This window comes from Cheilinus undulatus, linkage group 17, assembly GCF_018320785.1.
Source record: "Cheilinus undulatus linkage group 17, ASM1832078v1, whole genome shotgun sequence".
Lineage (NCBI taxonomy): Eukaryota > Metazoa > Chordata > Actinopteri > Labriformes > Labridae > Cheilinus > Cheilinus undulatus.
The window spans coordinates 43151344-43173634 of NC_054881.1; the positions used below are offsets into that span (position 1 = coordinate 43151344).

Sequence of the window (22291 nt, forward strand, 5' to 3'; positions counted from 1 at the left end):
ATGGCACCACTTTTCCCCTTCAAAGCATGCTGCAGGACTTCACACTTTTCATTGTTTTCTGTAAGGATGCCTGAATACTGAAATTTAAAATGTGTGGCTACTGATGTTGAATAATGAGAGAGATATTACAGGAACTCTAAAGGGTTAAATCACAATGAGTCAGATAAAATCAGAGAGGGGTCTGGGTCCTCCAGGAAAATTTGAACATCCAGCACTGAATTCACCGAGTTATGAGGAATATTTATGCATTTGTGGGGAAAATGATTGAGATAGTTTAAGGCTGGATAGAAAACAAAGATTGAATAAGGACATGTCTTAGTTAAATTCCTCCTAAAATATAAGACCTCTTAGACTTTCCAAGGCCTGAAGACTAGCCAAGAGTTTTCAAGGATCTGCAGGAATCCTGTAAAAGAAGCTGAGGAGTCTGTTCATATTGTCAGTATTTTGGTAAACATCTTGTCCCTGAATATTCTGCCTCCACTGTGAGAAAGGAGACCCAGAGAGAGCAGTTACGAGTGAGTACAGTGATTGATTTTAATGGCTTCATAAACAACTATATAAAACAGTTCATAAAAATTCATGCACTTTCAGTGTAAATTCATTTTCAAATATAGAGGAAATTTATGTACAACAGCGTGAACCGTAACAGTGACTTCATTCAGTTGGGTTGGTTCACCACAAATATACTTGGCTGCATAGAAACATTGACATTATTATTGCCTACGTAGAAAACCAAAGAAAGAAAAGATGTAAAAAGTCTAGCTGTTTTAGATCTAACGGTGATTCTATCAAAGAAAACAGACGTGATTTCCAAAAGTCCGCCCACGGATTTAACAGAGAAACTAAGCACTAGCCAGTAAGAACTTTCCCTTTACCAAAAGTTACATTCTGAAAGCATTAACCAAAGAACTATCGTACAGAAACTCACTCGGAGAACGACGAAAAAGCCTGAGTCGATGGGGAAAAGTCGAGTCAATAAATCCCAAAAGCCTGAGGAAAAAAGACCACTGATTTACTATTTTACAAAAATTTACAACATTATTGGAGGAAAAACATGATACAAGTTGCTCTAAAAAACAAAAATCCAGGTTATTTTTGTACATCTAGGATATGTTATTAAATAATTCACACCAGGTGGAAACAGAAAACCTGCCGAGGAAATGAGAAATGCTGTAATGAGGTACTTCAGGTGGCTTCACCTTTACATCGAGCGGATGGTGATTCTGTGACGTCTCGTCGAGTTAACACTTAAATAAGGTAGCATGAGAGAGACAGACGGACAGACGGACGTAGACAAACAGACAGGATCCAGTGTCGAGGGGAATATGAGGCAGCACTCAGGGTCGACCGTTAAAAAAACGTTTATAAAAATAACAAAAATCCAGCTGCGTGCCGCTGAGCCGCCGCTAACGCTGCGGCGTTAAACTCTTAAATAGAAAAATAGGATTCTTTAATGTGCTGCCTGGTGGAGCCGCTCCCCGGCGCTCGTCCTGCAGGTTCCCGAGGTGATGTCAGCGTCAGAGGGGGGCCGAGCCGTGCTGATGCGACAGCTGCAGGTTCAGTCCCTGTAAGGCACCTCGCTGTGTCAGTCTATGGCTGCTACGTGCAGACCCCGCAGCTCCTGCTATGTCTTACGGCTGCTCCAGATCTGCTCCGGCGTGCTCTTGTGGTCCGACGAGTAGTCGAAGGGCGAGCGGTGGCCGAGCGGGGAGCGGGAGTCGTAGGGGGAGCGCGGCCCGCTGGCCGAGGCTCGCTGCTCACTCTGCCAGTCTGAGTGGTATCTGTAGGAGGAGCGGTGGTCCGAGTGGGAATGATCCTTCATGTCCAGCCGGTGGTCTCTGCTGGAGCGGAAGTCCTCCAGCTTCCTGTGCTTACTGTCGTTGTAGTATCTGCAACCACAAAAAGACCAAACACAGAGAGACGGCGTGAGATGACGGTCTGTCAGAGACGGAAACCCACCAGTAAAACTGGAACCGTTCTGCTTTCAGACGTCTTTTTAACAGTTGTATAAACTGGGTTATGTTCAGAAAACACATTAGACCAGCAGTCAACATGAGCATCACAGGATCTTCTTCTACAGAGCGCTGAGATGTGAACTGACGAACGGTGGTGTTGACAGTCCATGAGGTGGAGTTGTTCCTCCAGGTGAGTCTGAACCAGCAGCTCTCAGGTAGTCTGCTTTGATACCAGTATAGCTGGGAATGTTTACAAACATGTCCTCTTACCAGGGTTCCTACTAGGGCTGGGCAATTAATCACAAATGAGAGTAAACTGCAATATGGCGTGCTTCAATTTACAAATTGCAGACGTTGCAATATTGCTTTAACTGTTTTTTTTTTTTTTTTTGTTTGCAGCATACATTGTCTGCATTCAAGTGTCTTTTTTAATAGTTAACAAAAATTGTCCTTTTTGTGTCTTGCACAATTTTTTTTGTTAAAATGAGCAACATAACAACAACAATCCTCATTCAATAAAGTCATTGATATCAAATTTGCACTATGAGCAACAATAGATATATATTTTTTTAATCGTTCTGCCCTGGTTCATTATATCTAATGTTGATGAAGCTAAGCATCAGTTCCCGGAAGACATACCACTGGCTGCGACTGGTTGATGGCCAGCTGACACAGCCAATCACAGCTCCTCTTCTCAACACAGCGGCCCATTTAAAGATGGCGTACTGCTCTCTAATCCCTGCTTGGGTCAATGCTGCTACTGCTGGCAAAGCTCCACCTCCTCCACCCCAGCCTCCTCCTTTGTAGACTAAAGCTCCACCTACTCCACCCCAGCCTCCTCCTTTATAGACTAAAGCTTCACCTCCTCCACCCCAGCCTCCTCCTTTATAGACTAAAGCTTCACCTCCTCCACCCCAGCCTCCTCCTTTATAGACTAAAGCTTCACCTTCTCCACCCCAGCCTCCTCCTTTATAGACTAAAGCTCCACTTCCTCCACCCCAGCCTCCTCCTTTATAGACTAAAGCTCCACCTCCTCCACCCCAGCCTCCTTCCTAATAAACTAAAGCTTCACCTCCTCCACCCCAGCCTCCTTCCTAATAAACTAAAGCTTCACCTCCTCCACCCCAGCCTCCTTCCTTATAAACTAAAGCTTCACCTCCTCCACCCCAGCCTCCTGCCTTATAAACTAAAGCTCCACCTCCTCCACCCCAGCCTCCTCCTTTATAGACTAAAGCTTCACCTCCTCCACCCCAGCCTCCTCCTTTATAAACTAAAGCTTCACCTCCTCCACCCCAGCCTTTTGGGACAATCAGAATTCCATAGTGACATCATCAGCCTTAAATCCAGTAAAAGGCTCATCTCATACCTGTCCTGTCTGTCTCTGTCTCTGTCACGGCTGTCCGGTCTGTAGTGGTCTCTGTCTCTGTGATCTTTTCCGTTGCTGAAGGATGAGTATGGTCTCTTCCTGGAGTCTCCTCCTCCTCCTCCTCCTCCTCCTCCTCCTGACGTTTTCCTGTGGGACTCAGATGAGTGTCTCTCCTTGCTGCTGCTCTCGTGGTACCGAGCTGATGGCTGATGCCGGTCTGAACTGCAGCTGTCTCTGCTGCTCTCGTCCTGGTGGGAGTTATCCTTCAGCCTCTCGATATCTGAGGACAAACGGCATGGATTAATGAGAGGAAACGTCCATGTGTTTTTACTTTTCATCAGAGGGAAATGGAGCGTACCTGCGTGTTTGTACCCGTGAGTGTTCAGATTTCTAGTGTTCTGCTCCATGGCCTGGGCATTTTCCTGCCTCTTCTTAATCGCATGTTTGTAGAGTTTGTGAAGTTTTCGGGCGTCAAACTCAGTGAACTTGGAAACAAAAATCCACAGGTTCCTGGAAGAAACACAAAAAAACTGATTAACACTCAGAAAATAAGAAAAATGTCGACTAATGATTGAAGCTGACACGATGAGCCCAGTTAAATCTGCTTAGACGGTGTTAAAATATTTAAAATAGCCAAGAACACTTTTTCTAAACACAGTCAACATCTTTATTTAAACACAATTTAAATCATTAACCGAGTTTGAAGAATATCTTTAGAGTGGCGGAAACATTAAGGAACCAGGAGGTTCACGGGTAAAATAAACCTTACTTAAATGCTTGGCTTTTATTTTTCATGGAAGTCTCTGGATCCAAAATAAAGCTCCTTTCACTCCGAGCTCTTTAAGGCGCTAATGAGGTCAAACTAATGGGGTTTGAATGCAGCTCAGTATTCTGGTTGGTTTTCATTAGTTTTAAGGTTTTAACCCTGAGCTGGATCCCCCCAGGTCTTTCTGTCTCAAACAAACAAACAAACAAACAAACAAACAAACAAACAAACAAACAAGGATATTTGGGGGTTGGGACCCAGTGGAAGTCTGGGGTTAAAGTGCCTGTTTTCTTTGCTCCATTTCTTATTTAATCCACATTTAAAGATGATCCAGATCTCTAAAGAGAGTCGGATTTCCAGTCACAACAAGCAAGAAAACATGAGATACATCAGGGTTTACTGTGCTTAATTGTGGCAAACTGTACAGAACCAAATCTGGAGAGGAGAGGTACGTGACCTCGCCCGTCCGGCCTTTAGGTAGAGTTTTTTAATCCCTGCCTGCTGCCGTTTCTCCCTGAGCTTTTTAACCTTTTTCCTGAACGTGCCACTACTTCTGAAACACAAGAGAAGCTTAAAAACGCTTTTATTTTCACACTTGGAACAGGTGACAGCTGTAAACAGTATAAAACATGGTATTTTGGTTGCACTTCTCTATGCAGAAATCACTTCCTGCCCCCTGTCTGGAGGTCACCTCTAAAAAAGAGCACAGCGAGGAAGTCATTGGAATTTAACCTGCAGTTTTCTGCCAGAGAGAAAGCTGAAAACTGCAGACTGATTCTGTTGTCTGATTATTTCTGCTCATTGATTGGCTGATGAGCTTCTCACTTTTATTCATATATTCAGAGCTCTTTGCTGTTTAGTCCCTCCTTTGCTGCTGTAATGTTGATTTTGTGTGTCTGGAACATCTCTGATGAATCCGTGATAATATCTACTCACTTCCTCCACTGCTTGATGAGGTCGGGGTTTGAATATTCCTTTAGACACTCGGTGATGTGGTCTCCGATCTTTATTAAGCACTGCCTCGTGTGCTCGAGCTGCTCGCGCTCAGACAGTCCTTTCTCCGGCCGGTCCAGCTGCTTCAGAGCCGCTTTCACCGGCCGCATCCTCTCCTTACACTGAAACAGACAAACACAGTTCACATAAACACCTGACACATTTACTGAAGGATGATCACACGTGGTTGTTTCAGACCAAACATGTTCAGAGATGCCTGTTTTTAAAACTGGATTTCCTCTGGACTGATCGGTAGACGTACCACACTGAACGTCCGCTGGTCGAGCTCCTCCGATTCCTCTGACACCGGGATGTTCTCGCCACTTGCCGTGATATGAACCGGGACATCCAAGGCTTTCTTTGCTCGCTCTCGTACCTCCGTCTTCACCTCATTCTGCTGGAAAACATCCAGAAAAAAAACAGTTTATCTTCTTTGTCAGCCTTGATTTATCCAAAGTGTCAGCCTTACTATTAATGAATCAGAATAAATGAAGTATAAATTTATCATTCTACCTTCTCCGTGCTCTCCTCTTGTTTGTGTATCGGCTCCAGAGGTTTCGTTTCTTTCCTCTCTTTTGGCTCTTTTGTCTCCTTCGTGTCCCAAATCTCCTCCTTCTTCTCCTTTTTCACCTCTTTTTTGATCTCCTTTCCCTTTGCCTCTCTCTCCCCTGATGAAGACACCTCCTCCTCTTCGGGCTCATCATCGTCATCATCATTGTCTTCTTCCTCCTCCTCCTCCTCCTCCTCGTCTTCCTCCTCTTTCACCACGATCTTGTCGGGTCGGGCTCGTCTGTTTAGTGTCTTCACAGGTGCAGGAGCCTAAAAATGGTCACATCAGTCATGTCCTGCCGCTGAAAACAGGAAGTATTCACTACTAAGAGCTTCTTAGTAAACATACCTTTTCCTCCTCGACCTCATCTTCATCGTCTGACCTTTTGTCTGATGAAGGCTCTGAAGATGTGCTCTTCATCACCTCGTCTGTCTTTGTCGGCTTTATTGTTTTATTCTTTTTACTTCTTGGCTTCCTCTTCCTTGAATTTGCCTGAAAACAGAAAATCAAGGTTTCAAACATGCATTTTAAACTCTCAAAGCTGTGGCAGCTAGGTTTGGTGTAAAGAACTGATCCGTACTGTCCCCACTTTTATGGCACTCTTCTATGAAGGTAGTCTAATGGGTGGAGCTAGACTCACTACAGTCCCGCTATTGGTTGAAGGAATCCTCATTTCCTGTGCAACAGTGACAGTAATGTTTGTACGGATTGAATTGGGTGCAAACACGCCTGATCCCCGATGAGCTGAATCAAAACCTGGATCCTGGTGCTTTGGTTCCCAAATGTGACCCAGCCAGTCCAAAGAAAAGGAACAAAACTCCCCATGGAATTAAGGTCATTTATGTTGGCCTACACTTGTTTAATTTCAGAGGAGCGTGTCCATCAGGGGTGTCAAACTCAAGGCCAAGGGGCCGAATCATGAGGTGCCTTAGATTCCCACCTCTAATAATGAACATGGATAATGTGTCAGATTGTAGCCAGAGGCTACTTTCCATCTTAAGTCCCCGGCAGGTTGATGGTACAACAAAGAGTCCATTAAAAATCTACATAAAAATCAGACAACACCAAGAGTTGCAGTTATCATGATCATGAGTGTGCTTAAAGAAGAGATTGCACATCACCCTTGGCCTGGTTAGTTAAAGGGCTAATATAATTGCACAACTGACACTGGCTGTGGAAATGCACCAAAACTTCATTGTCCGTGCAGACGAATGAGAACATGAATGATTTGAACTCACCGTCCCTGCTTGTTTCTGTGCTTCTCTCTTGGCCAGGTCCTTGCTCAGCAGCTTGATGAGGTAGTCTGCTCGGGTCTGCAGCTGTTTGGCCTGAGGCTTCTTGTCAGGGTCGTCTGGTAGGAGCTGATGAAGAATAGACATAAAAAAACTGAATTATACTATGCCATGTTAGATAACAGAGCTGCTGTGGGTCAGAGGGTAGAAACTAAACTCTAAATGCACAGAACATAAACTCAAACCAAACGACGATGTCGAGGGTAGCAGCGTAGACGATCACGCTTCCTTATGCAGCAGTCTTCTACATAACAACCATGTTCTCTGTGGCAGTGATAAACATGTCATGTCTGTTCTCTATGTGTACTTTTATGGCGTATTACTGCCATGAACTTAACTACTATGGTACAACAAACTCATATGGCTCATATTAGTGCATCCTCAGTATACACATCAGTACTCTAGAGTTAAACACTGACACAGTGTTCATGAAAAACAAGACCTTCTTAAAGCAAGCTCTCCTGAATAAACACATTGATCCAATGACTTTCTGAATGTAGAGCCCTTAAATATTTATACGTATTTTTTACTCCCTATTTGAACTTTAATCTGCTAATTTTTATTAGCAGTGTCCTGAAAGTTTCATCTGCAGAAATGTAATTCTTCCTCAAAGCTCAGTGTGATTTTATCAGACATTCTACAGGCAACAGAACAGATTCATCAACAATCATCAGGGATCTTTAAGTCTGAGCTTTTTTCAATGCCAGCACTGCTTCACGCATCTCATTACGACAAAATAACAATAAAATAACGTTATGACTACAGAAACCTCATCTTTTGTTTGCATTAGGAAAGAAGGCTCTGCTTTCTATTATTATTTATTTATTTATTATGTAAAAAGTTTCTGCTAAACAAAGATGTAAATAGTTTAAAAATGTGCTAAATAGTGGCGCGCCGGTAGTCGAGTGGTTAAGGCGCATGCCATATACGCAGGCGACCGGGGTTCGAATCCGGCCCGTGGCACTATTTCCTGCATGTCTCTCCCTGCTCTCTCCCCTGTTTCCGACTCTATCCACTGTCCTATCAAATAAAGGCAAAAAGGCCAAAAATAAATCTTTAAAAAAAAAAAAAAAAAAAAAAATATGTGCTAAATAGTTAGAGTTAAATCCTGACACGAGGCTAGTGTAGATGATCCTGGTCTCACCTTGTGTGTGAGATTGAGGTCGGGGTCCATCTTGATCATCTCCCAGCTGCCGTAGCCGTACTCATAGATTCCTATGAGGAGGCTTGAGTCGTCCTCCTTCCCCCACTCAATGTCGAAGTGTGCTGCCTTCGAGTGGCATGGAATCATATACCTATTTAAAAATAAGACAACATTAAAATCCAGACTTACACACAGCTTGGTTCATTTTTTATTTTATTCTTGATCTGTTCCTGTCTGATATGTACTGTGATGAGTTGCTCTCATCTTTGCTTGATTGCTCTTATTTGTTTTGTATTTCAGTGTCTTGTAAGCCCGTGAGGGCTGGGCACCTCTTTTGGTGTATGGCACGATGAAATAATAATAAAATAAAACTTAAAAAAAAAAAAAAACTATGTTAGGCTTACTTCTTCCTCTCCTCGGGGTCAGCAGGAATGGCTTTGTGAAGTGGAGCCAGCTCTTCTTCATGAGAAATCACCAGCTTGGCGTTCACCTGGACTCCAGAGATCCTGAATGTGGGGCCTTTTACCTTCCCTCGTCTGCCTCCTGGGGGTCAGTCAAGTGGAAATATGTTGTATCATTTCTCCTGAGTCACATAACATCCTTGTTTCTTTAACGAACGTAGCAAAACAGCAAGAATGGAGAGCTACTGGTACGTTCAGACAAAAAACAATCACATATTTGAATTTTCAGATGTGTCAAGGCTTTCTTTTCCTAATTTCAGTTTCTAATGCAACCTTAAGGAGGAGAATCTAAAGGCTGATATACGTTGGTAAAACAGTGTGACACACTTTTTCCGTGGAGTTGAAAAGGGGAAAATTAATTTCTTTGCAGAAGAAAACAGCAGCACTTGAAAATAAGCTTAGATGATTAAGATTACCCTTGAAGCAAATGCAGCAGTGATGCAGCAGTGAAATTTGAGATTTCACCAAATCATACAAAGATTTAGAAATAAGACATTTATTAAAACAACAATAAGCCAAATGCGGCCTGCAGTCCATTTTTGATTGGCCTGCTGCAAATAAAATAAATATGGCCTGCATTTGAACATAAAGCTTGTGTTTGGCTGAATGGTACTTTTTGCTTTCCATGCTAATTCTGTAAACAAACATTTTGACTAAAAGAATTTTTTGAATGGAGTTTTCTGTGACTGAATGAAGACTACACTGTAAATGAAAAACATAATGGCAACCAAAATGATAACAATAGTTTGATTTTTAATGCCCTGATGGATCACAAAGGCTTATAGCAGTACTGATGGTGTTTTAGAGGCAGAGCCAGTAGAGCCACGGCGGACCAGGGCCTCCCTGAAATCTGATTGGCCTCCCTAAAATCCTTAAAATGATTGGCTAATTGCCTTGTCAGCTCTTAATTATCCATTTAAGTATATCCAATCACTGAGCATGTCTTAACCATCATTACATTGGTTTTACTAACCTTAACCTCAATGTAAGGCATATGAAAGTGGCCCCACCATCCTTAAACATTTTCATATGAGGCCCTCAGTAGAAAAAGTTTGGACACCCCTGGGATAAGAGCTCTGAGAAGCTGCACTTTCAAGCGCACTACAAACCTCATGCCAGCAGGTGGCAGCAGAGCACTACGTCCCATGAACTGAGACATGAAGAGCGAGGCTTGTTGTGCCACAGCGTAAACAGATCAGAGCATAAACTCTTAAAAAGCTGAATCAGAGCAGCAGGAAGGACTGCATGTGTTCCTCTAAGTTTAGGAAAGATCTGCCTGTAAGTTTGAGTACATACAGGGTTGTTTGTTGGGGAGGTTGAGTAAAACATGTCTTCAGTACAAACTGTTACTAATGTTCCTTTAGCCCAGTGTTACTCAACCCTGCTCAACCAAAGAGCCTAATTGTTGAAAAATACCTTTGCAAGAGCCACAGCCTAAGTGGTCAAAAGTGGCAAAAACGGCTTGAAGTAGCAATAAAAATAAGTTAAAGGGGGCAAAAATGGGCAAAAAAAGAGGAAACAAGTGGTATGTAATGGCAAAACTTAGCTTAAATGGGAGAAAAATGGTGAAAAGGGGCAAAAATGGTCCAAAAGTGGTAAAATCATGGCAAAAAATGAGAGAAAAGTGACTGAAGTTGGCAAAAAGCTGTCAAGAGTAGCAGAATAGGGCAAAAAATAGGAAACAAGTGGTATGTAATGGCAAAACATAGCTTAAATGGGCCAAAACTGGTGAAAAAGGGCAAAAAATTGGCAAAAAAAGGAGAAAAAGGTGTACTTAATGGCAAAAGGCAACTTAAATGGGCTAAGTGGAAAAAAAAAATGGTAAAAAGGGCAAAATTTGGGAAAAAGTGTGAAAAAGAAGTTGCAAAAATTGGCAAAAGTAAGAAAAAAGGGATATTTAATGGCAAAGATAGTTTAATTTTATCAAAATATGGTGAAAATGGGCAAACATGAAATAAATGTGGCTAAAAGAAGTTTCAAAAATGGGCGAAAAAAGAGGAAACAAGTGGTACATAATGGCAACACGTAGCTTAAAGTGGTGAAAAAATGGTGAAAAGGGGCAAAAAAAAAGGGAAAAAGGTGTATTTAATGGCAAAAGGCAGCTTAAATGGGCGAAAAGTGGCAAAAAAAATGGTAAAAAGGGCAAAACTTGGCAAAAAGTGTAAAAAAGAAGTTGCAAAAAGGGGCAAAAAAGTAGGGACAAAAGTGGTATTTAATGGCAAAGATAGCTTAATTTTATCAAATTATGGTGAAACATGGGCAAACATGGGATAAATGGGACAATTAAGTTTGACAGTTAAAGCCTTCTGTATCAATCTGGGAAACAAACTGATTAATGTGAATAATTTCTGAGGTCAAAGTTTCCCTTTTTAAGGTTTTCTGGGGGAATATTTCTAATTAAGACATAAAAGAGCCACACATGACTCCAGAGCCATATGTTGAGTATCACTGCTTTAGCTGATTTATGGCATTTTCCATTAGTGTTAGCATGAAGCTAACACACTAGGATGTTGCATCTGTGATAAACTGTGATCCCTGGAGAATCACGCACCAGTCTGGATGCTGGTCTGATGGTTTACCTGAGGTCTTCTCTGGTCCACAGGGGTTTTCCCGTAGTGTTCTCACGCAGCCGTTATGAACCGTCTCTGCCAAACGTTTGAGGTCGTGCTCTGATTTGTCCACCAGTTCAGCATCACGAGCGATAGCATCCAACCTGAGTGAAGAAGACGTGTTGAGGAGACAGCGGGGAACATTTTATCTTTTAAAAACAGCTTTTTAAAATCAGCTTACCTTTCCAGTGGTCCTCCAAACTTCTTATAACTCTTGACAAACCTGAAAACAGTTCAGAGATGATAACAGGAGCATGTTAGGGTCTGATGACAGAGACTATAAAAAGATCTGTTTGTATACAGGAATGCTGCAACAGCCTTTAAGTGCACAACTTCTGCACATATGCAACATATGCTTTGCACCATTTTATCTACTTTCTATTCAACTGTGTGCAGTACCAGTAACTGTGGCTGAGAAATTCTTTAACAATAAGAGGCCCACATAGGGATGAACGATATTATCAATGAGGAACTGGCAGCCATGACCAGTAGCATAGCCGTTACTGGTGGGCACAGACAGCAGCTCTGTTACTAGGATTCAAATCCATGACGAGACAGCCCCTTCTCACCACTGATATTTGTGATATTTAGTAGATTCTTTGAGCATATCCTGCAGAAAACAACCACCCTGCTCCTCCAGCTTTAATGTCAAATGACTTCCATCATGACCAGCGTCTTCTCATCCCAGCACCATTTGTTTCTCTGGCTAAGTCCCACTACACTCCATGCCCTCCCACTTAGCCGTACCCCTACGTTTTAAATGTTTACATGTAGGAGGATGGTGTCCCAGTGTTTCTGAATGGAGGGGTATGGTGGATTCAATGCCATGTATGTTCGTTTATGCACCTTCTGATCTCAGCGTCACTGAAGCCCTTGATATTTTCTCGTGGAATGGTTCGCGGTCGTCCTCGTTTCTTTGGCCTCTTCCGGTCTGAGGGCGAGTCACTGTCGGAGCCAGAGTACCGTCTGTTCCTGCTCTGCCGACCCCCGCCAGAGTTAAAGCTTATCTGTAAAAACAAACCGAGAGTAAAGATCAGGAAGTTCTTAAAGAAACAATGTGGATAAATCCATTAACCCTCTTATAGTCAGACTTTTGAGGTACCTGTTTGGCACAGTTCCTCATGCGTGGAAGCATGTAGATCTCCTCCAGCTCCTTCTGCCTCTCCTCCTCCTCCATCCTCCTCCTCTGCTCCTCAGGAATGATGTCGTCCCAGCTCCTCTGGCTGCGCTCCGAGTCGATGTCGATCTCCTCCTCCTCCATCATGGAGAAGTTGGCCACCTGCACAGGTAAGACATGTTTGTAATGTTATACAGCTGAAAATCAGAGCAGTAAAATTCAGAAAATAGGTCACAGAAGACGCTGTCTGCTTTTGGAGTCTTCAAGAGGGAAAAAAGGTTTAAACGGTTTTCCTGAGTGATAATTTTCTGGTAACATCCCATCAATATTGCTCATCCTGCAGCATGTTTTCAGCATTGAAGCAGAGGATTGCAATTCACGATAAATGAGCAAATTTTCTACTCTGGTTGTGTGATGGTATTGGCTGCCCTTGTGGTTATAATGGTGCAAATCTCAGGAAGCTATACTGGTTTACTGGTTACATCAGCATGTAGGACAAAGCCAACTTTTAGATCAAAAAGGTATTCAAGGTCACCCTGTACACCTGATATTAAGACCTCTTTGTTTAAACCCTGTTCTGATTAAAGAAACTTTTATTTGACCTTAAACTGAGACAGGAGTTCCTCCCCCACTGTGGACGGTCCGGGGTCGTTTTCTCTCGTCTCAGCTCTCTTCAGGATCTCGTCGATGTCCATTTCCTGCAGAGGAGATCAGACATGTCATGATGCTCCAGTAAGAGTTAGAAAGAAAAGCTAATGATGGACTCTGAGTTGAGTATAAATCTACAAACCTGAGGCTCCTGCTCCTCTCCCTCCTGCTCCTTGAAAAGCTCTTCAGCGCCGAACTTCAAGATGGCCGACAGCTCCTCTTTGTTAAACGGCGCTGAACTGTAAATAAGATAATGTAATCAAGCAAGACGACATTTTAGAGCTGAATAAACACATTTCAGTTAAAAAAAAGGAAAAAGAGTAGGCAGAAGGCAGGTTTAGTTTCCCACCTGGAGGGGGCAGCACCCGTGTGGAGGACGGTTTTCCCCGTGGTGTCCATCCTCTGAATAACCAGATGGTCCAGAACCATCTTCTTCTTCGCCCTCTCAATGATGTCTTCCTCCACCGAGCCCTTCGTCACCAGACGGTAGATATTCACCTGAAACGCCGCAGGGCAGTGTTTAACGAAAGAGCATTTTAACACATTATAGATCAGTGTTACTCAGAATAGACTGATAGATAATAGAGTTGTTTTGTCCTTGATAAATAAAATTTAAATACTTTTTTTCAGGGCTGTCAAAAGATTTCTTTTTATCACGATTGATCCCAGAAATTTTATAGTTGATCACAATTAATTGCACCCTTTCAATCGCATGTTAAACTTCCACTATTTTGCATTCTGAACTCTTTGTCTGTCATTTGTTTTTTTGTTTTTTTTCCTGTCTTAAACTAAAAGTCTGACTTCCTGTTTGGATACAGATCTGCTTTTATAGCTAGATAAAATATGTTGAAATGAACTTTAACACAGATAAAGAAGCTTCTTATGGATCTTAAAGGCAATGATGGGATAGTGAGAGGTCAATATTTAAAAACACAAGGTTCAGGAGACTTTTGACTTGTCCACTGAGCTGTCGGGAGTTTTAAATGAGACATTACGGAGTGGTGGAGGACTGATTTCACATCACTGTGGCTGCAGAGAGAGGCTACAATAAAGCATGAGATTAAACTAGATTAAATAAAATAGTGCACTAAATGTAGACCCTGATTAATTGCAATTAACTCCATTAATCTTGACAGCCCCTATTTTAAAGGTTATGCAAAAATCACCTTTTCAGGCTTTTCTAACACAAATATGTGCCTCTGGCCTGTCCACAACCCCCTCAAATACCAGAAAAATCCATTTCCTACCCGCTTCTTCCCCCATCTTTCAAAAAATGTGTGCTGAAACAAGCCGTTCTCAGATTTTTCCCCTCATGATGTCATGTGGGGAGTTAGCCCTGCCCTCAGGTCTTCCTCTCTGCTGCCAGCTGAGATGCTGGATAGATCAGTGGGTTGCCCTGCTGACTCTGGTCTGGGAGATTGATGGTTCAAATCCCAGTCAGATCTTTAACTTTGAATAAAAGCATCTATAACATTGTAACATCAGGAGTGTCACATCCATTTCCTGAGAGGGGTGTGGTCAGGGGCGGAGTCAGACAGCTCAGTAACATTTAAAGCCACAGACACAGAAACAGCTGGTTCTGAGCATGGCTGAAACAGAGGTGTTTTTAGACATGCAGACATCAATACTTGAGTGTTTTTACAGAAATAAACTTCACAGGCATGTTTTAGGACCTCTGAGACCAATATAAACTTATCTTAAAGGGTAAAATATGTCCCCTTTAATTTAAAATTTCAGCAACCATCCATCTACTGTAATAGCTAACAAAGTGGACCAGGGTGGTGGCACTGCTTTAATTCTTTTCTCCCTCATTAGGTCATAATGGTGCATTCTAAGAAGCAGTAGGCTCATTTCAGTGAATAAAGCTTTTGGAGAGCTTGCTTGATTGAAAAGAACTTCTCAGTAAAATACCAGTGACCAGAGGATGAGGGCATAGAGAGCTGTAGGCTGCAGGTGGTCTGTACTTCATAACGATCTACAGCCTGAGTAGTGTGATGTTACCTAGCAGGATTACTTCCTCCCTACAAGAGACTTCCCTAGTCTCAAACAGACTGTGGCGTACGTACTGGTGTGATCTTTATTCTTGAGTAAGAGTTGTTGCACAAAGATGTAGAGCTGAGCGTCCATGTTAGTGACAGAGCTGCTTACTTGTCTCTTCTGTCCGATCCTGTGCGCTCTGGCCTGAGCCTGCAGGTCGTTCTGAGGGTTCCAGTCCGAGTCGAAGATGACGACTGTGTCAGCCGAAGCCAGATTAATGCCCAGACCGCCAGCTCGGGTTGACAACAGGAAGCAGAAATCCTGGAAAATAAAAGATGGAATAAAAAATCCATAGATGTTTACCTACATCGGCTTCGGTTGCTGTAGTAAGAGCATTTAACTCACCTCTGAGCCCTCTGCATTAAAATGATCCAATGCCTGCTTCCTCATCTCTCCTTTGATGGAGCCGTCTAATCTCTGCACAAGGAACATTCATTACAAAAAAAACATAAAGACGGGCTTTTATGGAGCGTTACCATGTCTGACAAACATGCAGGGGAAACATGCACATACCTGGAAGAGGAACTGCCGACTCTTCAGATAATCAGCGAGGATATCGAGCATCCGGACCATCTGAGAGAAGATTAAGACTCGATGTCCTCGCTCCTTTAAACGCACCAACAGTTTGTCCAACAGGACTAGCTTCCCACTGCTGCGGATCAGTTGCTGTAAGAAGCAAAAAGGCTTTCAGTTAGAGCTCCTCATGTAACTGGTCTGTAATGAATTTAGTTAATTTCTTTTTCTGACAAATCAGCATTCATCCTGTGATAAAAACACCCCCCTCTTAAGAATCAAACTATAAAGCTACAGATTTATAGTTAATCTGTTCTTTATGTGTTGTAGTAAATGCTAACAGACAAACAGACCTGCAGGGCTTCGGCTCTGTTGAGGAACTCGTTATCCTCTGGAGGTTTGATCAGGTAGCAGTGGTTACAGCACTTCTTCAGCTCCATCATGATGTTGAGGAAGCCGGACGTGCTGCCTTTGGTACCTTTACTCAGAGCTTTGTAGTTCCTGGTCAGGATCCATCTGGATAAGGACAGATTTGTTAGTAGGTCAGAAAACTTCAAGCTTGTTTTGATGGGGGAATGAAAAGGCTCAAAAAGATGCTTCAGAAACAAAACTCCAAATCTGTGCACCATCTGCTCCTTCAATATTCAATTAAGAATCCAAAATAAGAAAATTAAACAACAATTCAGCTTTCTCTTTAAAACTGGAACCCACAAAGTAAAAATTGGTTTAAGTAAAGATATTTAAATTATAGAAAAGATCTTATTGATGTTGAAATACTGGAAGAAGGAATAATACGCCAGTACTTTAAGATCTTTAACTCTGATGTATGATTCAGAGTCTTACTTGTAATACTGTTTCTGGATAGCACTCATCTCCACTCGGAGGATCTGCTCCACTTTGGCGGGAAGAGATTTCTCCACATCTTTTTTGACTCGACGCAGCAGAAAAGGTTCGAGCTCTTTGTGCAGACTCGTGTAGCCCGAGTCTCTGCCTTTACCGTGCTCCTCCTCAAACAACTCCCAGGAGTGAAACCTTGAAGAAGCACAAGAAACATCCGTGGGAATGCAGCGAAACCAGGCTTCATCGATCATTTATATCAGTACGTATAGTTTCAAAGATTCTGTATGATGCTTCAGAATAGAAAATACTTTATCCATGTTTACTGGTTGATCTAGGAGTACTGATCCTATTTAAAAGAGGCTTTCTCTCTGCAGCTCGTACAGATCTGAGTCTTGATGTGGAACAGCTGATATGACCTACTTCTCAGGCATGATGAAGTGCAGCAGGGACCAGAGCTCTTTCAGGGAGTTTTGCAGAGGCGTTCCTGTGATCAGAAGCCTGTGATTCGACTTGAATTCGATCATGGTCTTGTAGAGGAGGGAATCGTCGTTCTTCAGTCGATGCGCCTCATCCACACCGATGAAGGCCCAGCTAACGTTTCCCAGAAACGACTGCAGACAGATTTATTAAAGGTTCTACATGAAATGCAATCACACTGGGCAGGATTAGGAGTAACCTCTGTCATTTTAAATCCATCATAAGTTATTCACAATGAATGAAAGGAATCTCTGACCTTGTCTTTGAGAAGAATCTCGTATGTTGTGAGGAGGATGTTGAATTTCAGTCTCTTGTTGTGGATGTGCATCCACTCGTGTGTCCTGATCTGTTGAAGGTACAAGAAAAACAATTATGAACAAACCAGAGATGCACCTGTTGATAACTGAAGGAAGCTTTTCCCTGTCAGAACCAGTGTTTCCCCAACCATCCGTCTTTAATGGCAACCCACAACCCAGCAAAACCTATTGGAAAAAAAGGCAAAAAAATAATTTAGTTCCCTTTGTGCCATTCACAGCCTCTGTTTCGGAGTGCTCTGTTTCCAGGTGACTAAAGTTGAATTACGAGTTCCTCTGTAGTTTCATAACATTATCTTTAAATAGCTCTGATTTTCCTTAATTTATGGAAATGTCACAAATGAAGCAATGCCATGAAATCAATGTAAAGGCATCACTTTCCTTGCATTAGCATCAGCTGAAGACCAGGAAACTTTACTCTTCAGGTAGGGCTCTCCCCTGCCTTTGCTTCTGAAAAACTGCCTAATACGTCCCTCTTCTTGATTTTGACTGGCCAGTGTGGGAGACGTGACACTGACGATGATGATCCGCCCCAAAAGTTTAACTTTTTTCATCAAAGAACTTGATGTTTTTTCCCTTTTGCTCAGGATGCTAAGCGTTTAAAGGCTGGATTATGAGAAATGTTGGCGCAAAAACCAGTGGCTGTGGACACAGGTCCTTATTCATGCAATTTATGTCCATTTAGGGCCCAAAGGTGGTACGGACAACTCCCCAAATGGGAGTAAAAATATAATTTGGCCATTCCTTCCATCAATATAAAACATTATCCAATGAGACCAGCATATTTGTTTTATGAAGACTCTGCATGTTGCCTTTGGCTGTTACTGATTGTAGTAATGCTGTTCTTGATGATCTTTACTGACCATCACTGGTATGGATACGCCTCCCTTCAACCCCCTGTTCACTCCACTAGAGACCAGCCCACCCCCTTATCCATAAACCTTTGCAAGGGGATATACTTGATGCTTTTACATGCGGTAAAAAAAAGTCCAACTGGACTTTTAAAATCCATGTGAACATGCTAGCCCACCTGAAATCCTACTAAATCTAACTCCTTGAGATTGATATTCCCTTGCACGTTTACACCTCAATCAGACCTGAACTGCATGAGGTGCTCTGAGCATGCTCCGCAGAGCTGGTGAAAGGTTTTGGAGTCAAACAACACTGATGCTGAAGCACAGCAGAAGTCATACTGCTTATGGGCGTCTTCATAAGCTAGACATATGGTGTTTTTCTCATATGTACCAAAAGTAAAGTTTCTCTATGTTTTCAGTATACAACCTGTTATCTGCCTGCTAATTTGTTAGCGAGGTCAACTGGAAGAGGCTCCACAGAAGCTAGCTTAAAGGGGAAATGTCGCCCTCTACTGTGGTGTAGGCAGACGCGCTCCCATCAATGAATCGATCCACCCCATGTGCTTGTAAATTATATGGGACCAAGACTAATTTCCTCATCTTTGCTGTGCATGTAAATGTACTGGCTGAATCCCCTCTATAAATGTTTGAGTATCTGAACCATCGTACCATGTTCCTGCTGCTGATGTCTCCCAGGTAGACGACGACGTTCATCTGAGGGGCCCACAGCTGGATCTCTCTCTGCCAGGACGTGAGCGTGGACAGCGGTACGACCAGCAGGAAGGGCCCGTACAGCTGATGATCGTTGAACATATAGTTGAGGAAGCAGATGGTCTGGATGGTCTTCCCCAAACCCATCTCATCAGCCAGGATGCAACTGTTCCCCCTAAGAGACAACAGAGCAGAAATATGAACGTGTTGAGATATACAGCATTTTAATGTTAAAGTTCCAGAACTTTTGCGCAGTGGTTAAAGGGATTTCTGGAGTCTTACTTGCACCAGGAGTGGGCCATCCAGTTCAAACTGTCCAGCTGGTAGTCTCGGAGCTCCAGTCCATCTCCTCCAATGTAAGACGGCTGCTTCTTCATGGGCATAAACCTCGGCCTCTGCTTCAGCACCTGCAGAGAGAGAGGCTGCAGGTGAGCTGTGTTTAACCCTTTGTCGTTTCACTTGTTTGTGGGTTGTTAGGATGCCATGTTAAATATGTAAAAGCTCTTTGGGCTGCAGAGAGATGGCTGCTTGGACTGTTGTTTTGATCTGGTTCAAAATAGATGGCACAGCAGTGTTGTGCATAAATCCTTACTTAGGGGGAATAACAAAGCTCTGAAAGATAATTATGAGCGATTACTTTCATTGTTAATGAAACAATCAATAAAACAACATAGACTGTGCTATTATTCATGTATTTTGTTTAAACCTCTCTGTCCTTCCACAGCCGAGGGTCAGTCTTCCTTTCTGGGTTCGTTTCTTATTCTAACACTGTCGACTGATTTACCTTGCAGTCTCTGGATGGAATGGTCTTGGACTGGTTTCTGCTCATGTAGTCGTCGATACATTTCTGGAACTTTTTGGCGATCAGAGCGCCGTCTTCCCAGCTGCACTCCGAGTACGGTAAACCCTGCCACTTACACAGGTAGTCTGGGTAACCGGCCGCTGACTTCTGGTTTGAATGTCCTGTTGAAAGATTTCAGAGAGGATTGTTTAGCTCCACATCCCTGTAAAAATCCAATACAGTGTGGGTATTTTCTGTTTTAAAGCATGACGCACCGATGATTCTTTCTACAAGTTGGTACTGAGAGTGCAGGTCATCCATCAGCTCTTCCTGACAGTTGAAGTACTCGATATCCTCCGGTGAAGCCGTCTTTAACCTAAGGAGAAGAAATGAAGATCCACAAAGTCAGAAACAGCATTTTTTTATCCGGGACAAACCAACAAATTTTATAAAGGCGTCAAAACACCTGAAGATCTGAGGTAAGGTTTCAACGCTTTAAACCAACACAAAGACTTCTCAAGGGGTCTGTTTTTTTATGTACTCATGAGGCAGAACAACAACAAACAACTGGACTTAAAACAAAATAAGGCAGACAAAATCTTCATTATTGGAATAAGGCTGAGGATAGGAGAGGTCTAAAAAGAAGCTGTAGAACAGGAGTCAGGGTTGTTACAGGCTGCTCCGGGATCAAACCTGGCCTGAAGGCATTATTATCTAACTCCATTTAAATATCTCTGCATGCATCTCAATTATCTTTATAGATACTGAGATCATGATTACTGAACACTTCTTTACAAAGTCTGCATCACATGCTTAATGCACTTAAGACACTTGTCACTGTAAAAAACAAGCAATAAAGTAAAAAAAAATAAAGAAAATAATGATATATTTAGAATAAATTAAAAAAACTGAAATATAAGAACACCGAAACATTTACCATATGATTAAACCTACGACCAACACAAGCATAACACTATATGCAGTACAGTAATCATTTAATCTGGAGTATCCTAATGTCACCATCTTGGGAAGAGAAAGTTGTGACTGTAATTGAAACTAGACTTATTGCCCAGCACTAAAACATCTGCACACTGTCTTTTCTGCTGCTCACTGGTCAGTGTCAGTGTTGGTGGGACACCCAGGTACTTTTGCAAACCACCTGTTCTCTCAGCCTCAGCCAGTCCTTTAAAAGCATTTTATGACAACACGAGGCAGAAAAGCTGTTAAAGAGGCACCCCTAGCTTCTCAGTTCATGGCCAACTGGAAGGAGAAGGAGATCAACTTTGAGTTATTATTCTTATCAACTGATTTACATCAAGTTGAACAGAAGCAACTTTGCATGTTATTGCAACAACCAAGTAAGAATCCTGGAAACACTTCATAATAAAATACCGCATGAAAATGTGAGTCATCTCACTGTAGAAACAAATTGATCGGGCTTTTAATTTAAAAAATCCCAGAGGTGGTTTACTGTTCCTGTCATGTCATCCTTGAATGATCTGACAGACAAACACCCAGGAGCAGAGATCTGCAGCTCTGAGCACAAATGTTTTCAGTCTCTAGATTGATGCTAACATTTGTATTTTAAAGAATGAAGTTGATTAATGTGCTTATGCACAACACCGGCTCCCATCAGTCGTGGATGACAGTCGCGTCACTGAGAAATATAATTAGCATACAAACAAACTGAAGACTTACAACAATATCAAACACGTTTGCCAAGACTGAAGAAAGACCGCCTTAAAACGGCTAAAACCGAGTCGTAAGACCACCTTAACCCAACGACTGAGACAACGGGAGCAAGCTGCGACTTTAGCAAGACTCCTATGATTTTATTCCCACTTTGGAATTTTGTCTGCATCTTTGAAGTCAGAGGCAAAGTTGTTGGGTGTAAAGCTGCCTTAAGAGGAGGGACAGTGAGTTCTGATAGGTGGTCTCTGAAGAAGGATTGATACTGCAGAGAACGGACATACGGACCACAGTGATGCTATCTGAACGACCAGTGTGCATTGTTAATGCACCTTCTAGGATTAAAGCATCAAAAACCCTCACCATTTCTTCTTCTCCTGTTCCTTCTTCTTGAAGTTGTCCAGTTTCTTCATGCCTTTCACGTTCTGTAACTTCAGCGTCTCCTCTGTCTCCCACGTGTTGTGGATGTGCGCCCAGTTCTTCCACTTTATCAAATACTGGACCTCCCCCGCCTCTTTGTTGGGATTGAAGTTGGCGTTAGGGTCCCCGTCTGCTTCTACGGCATATACAGTGGTAACACTTCCTGTCGCTGTAAAGAAGAATTAAAGACATGAGTGAAATAATCCATACCAGGGTAGATTTAGCTCAGGGTTAGAGGTTAAATCATGAATGGATGGCATAAATCTGAAAATGTTTCCTCACCTCTCTTCCGTCCTATCCTACTGTCCATCACTCTCTCCAGTGTTTCAAACTCGTCTTCCTCAGGCTGTGGTACGTCTTCACCCAGAACTTCCACCAGGTCGTCCGAGTCCGTCTTCAGCTCCTCGTCCTCTTTGTAGCTGACGTTCACTGTTGCTTGCCGCCGAGGGCCCGCCGATGCAATCTTCTTGTAGTTCTCTTCCTCATCCTCTGAGGAAGATCCCTTCTGTGTTTTCTTTTTCTGGTTGCTGCTTTTCTTTCCGTTTCGAAAATTCATCCTGAAAAAAAACAAGAGGATAAGACGACACAATAAGGCCTGAGCAGTTGAATGAAGTGGAATTATCAACAGTGTGTTTTGATTGCATGCAATGTGAGTGAACATCAGTAACAAAATCCCCTTAACTTCATTATTTTCTATTCCAGTGTCCTAAAAGCCTGTGTGGGAAACCGTGCAGAGCAGCTGCACCATTTTCCC

At 42.6% G+C, this 22291-nt stretch overlaps 1 protein-coding gene across 2 annotated transcripts in view; it reads right to left on the reverse strand.

Moving 5' to 3' along the window:
• Positions 1–519: 519 nt before the first annotated feature.
• chd1 (chromodomain helicase DNA binding protein 1) overlaps positions 520–22291 on the reverse strand; it is a 30707-nt gene continuing 8935 nt past the window's right edge. Inside the window, exons 6-35 of one of the 2 annotated variants that reach the window (XM_041810718.1) lie at positions 21820–22094; positions 21481–21706; positions 19704–19804; positions 19432–19610; positions 18930–19054; positions 18606–18822; positions 17025–17114; positions 16712–16902; positions 16295–16483; positions 15805–15967; positions 15452–15604; positions 15284–15355; positions 15050–15199; positions 13251–13399; positions 13044–13140; positions 12856–12951; positions 12239–12415; positions 11983–12143; positions 11318–11359; positions 11107–11240; positions 8471–8609; positions 8067–8217; positions 6869–6991; positions 5979–6122; positions 5594–5899; positions 5343–5474; positions 5024–5202; positions 3680–3831; positions 3322–3601; positions 520–1889 (exon numbers count right to left, since the gene is read on the reverse strand). In XM_041810718.1, the coding sequence (XP_041666652.1) occupies positions 1625–1889; positions 3322–3601; positions 3680–3831; positions 5024–5202; positions 5343–5474; positions 5594–5899; positions 5979–6122; positions 6869–6991; positions 8067–8217; positions 8471–8609; positions 11107–11240; positions 11318–11359; positions 11983–12143; positions 12239–12415; positions 12856–12951; positions 13044–13140; positions 13251–13399; positions 15050–15199; positions 15284–15355; positions 15452–15604; positions 15805–15967; positions 16295–16483; positions 16712–16902; positions 17025–17114; positions 18606–18822; positions 18930–19054; positions 19432–19610; positions 19704–19804; positions 21481–21706; positions 21820–22094 (4858 nt within the window). In that variant the 3' untranslated portion in view covers positions 520–1624. Of the gene's footprint in view, positions 1890–3321; positions 3602–3679; positions 3832–5023; positions 5203–5342; positions 5478–5593; positions 5900–5978; positions 6123–6868; positions 6992–8066; positions 8218–8470; positions 8610–11106; positions 11241–11317; positions 11360–11982; positions 12144–12238; positions 12416–12855; positions 12952–13043; positions 13141–13250; positions 13400–15049; positions 15200–15283; positions 15356–15451; positions 15605–15804; positions 15968–16294; positions 16484–16711; positions 16903–17024; positions 17115–18605; positions 18823–18929; positions 19055–19431; positions 19611–19703; positions 19805–21480; positions 21707–21819; positions 22095–22291 lie in introns of both variants that reach the window. The other variant, XM_041810717.1, reaches the window with a different exon arrangement.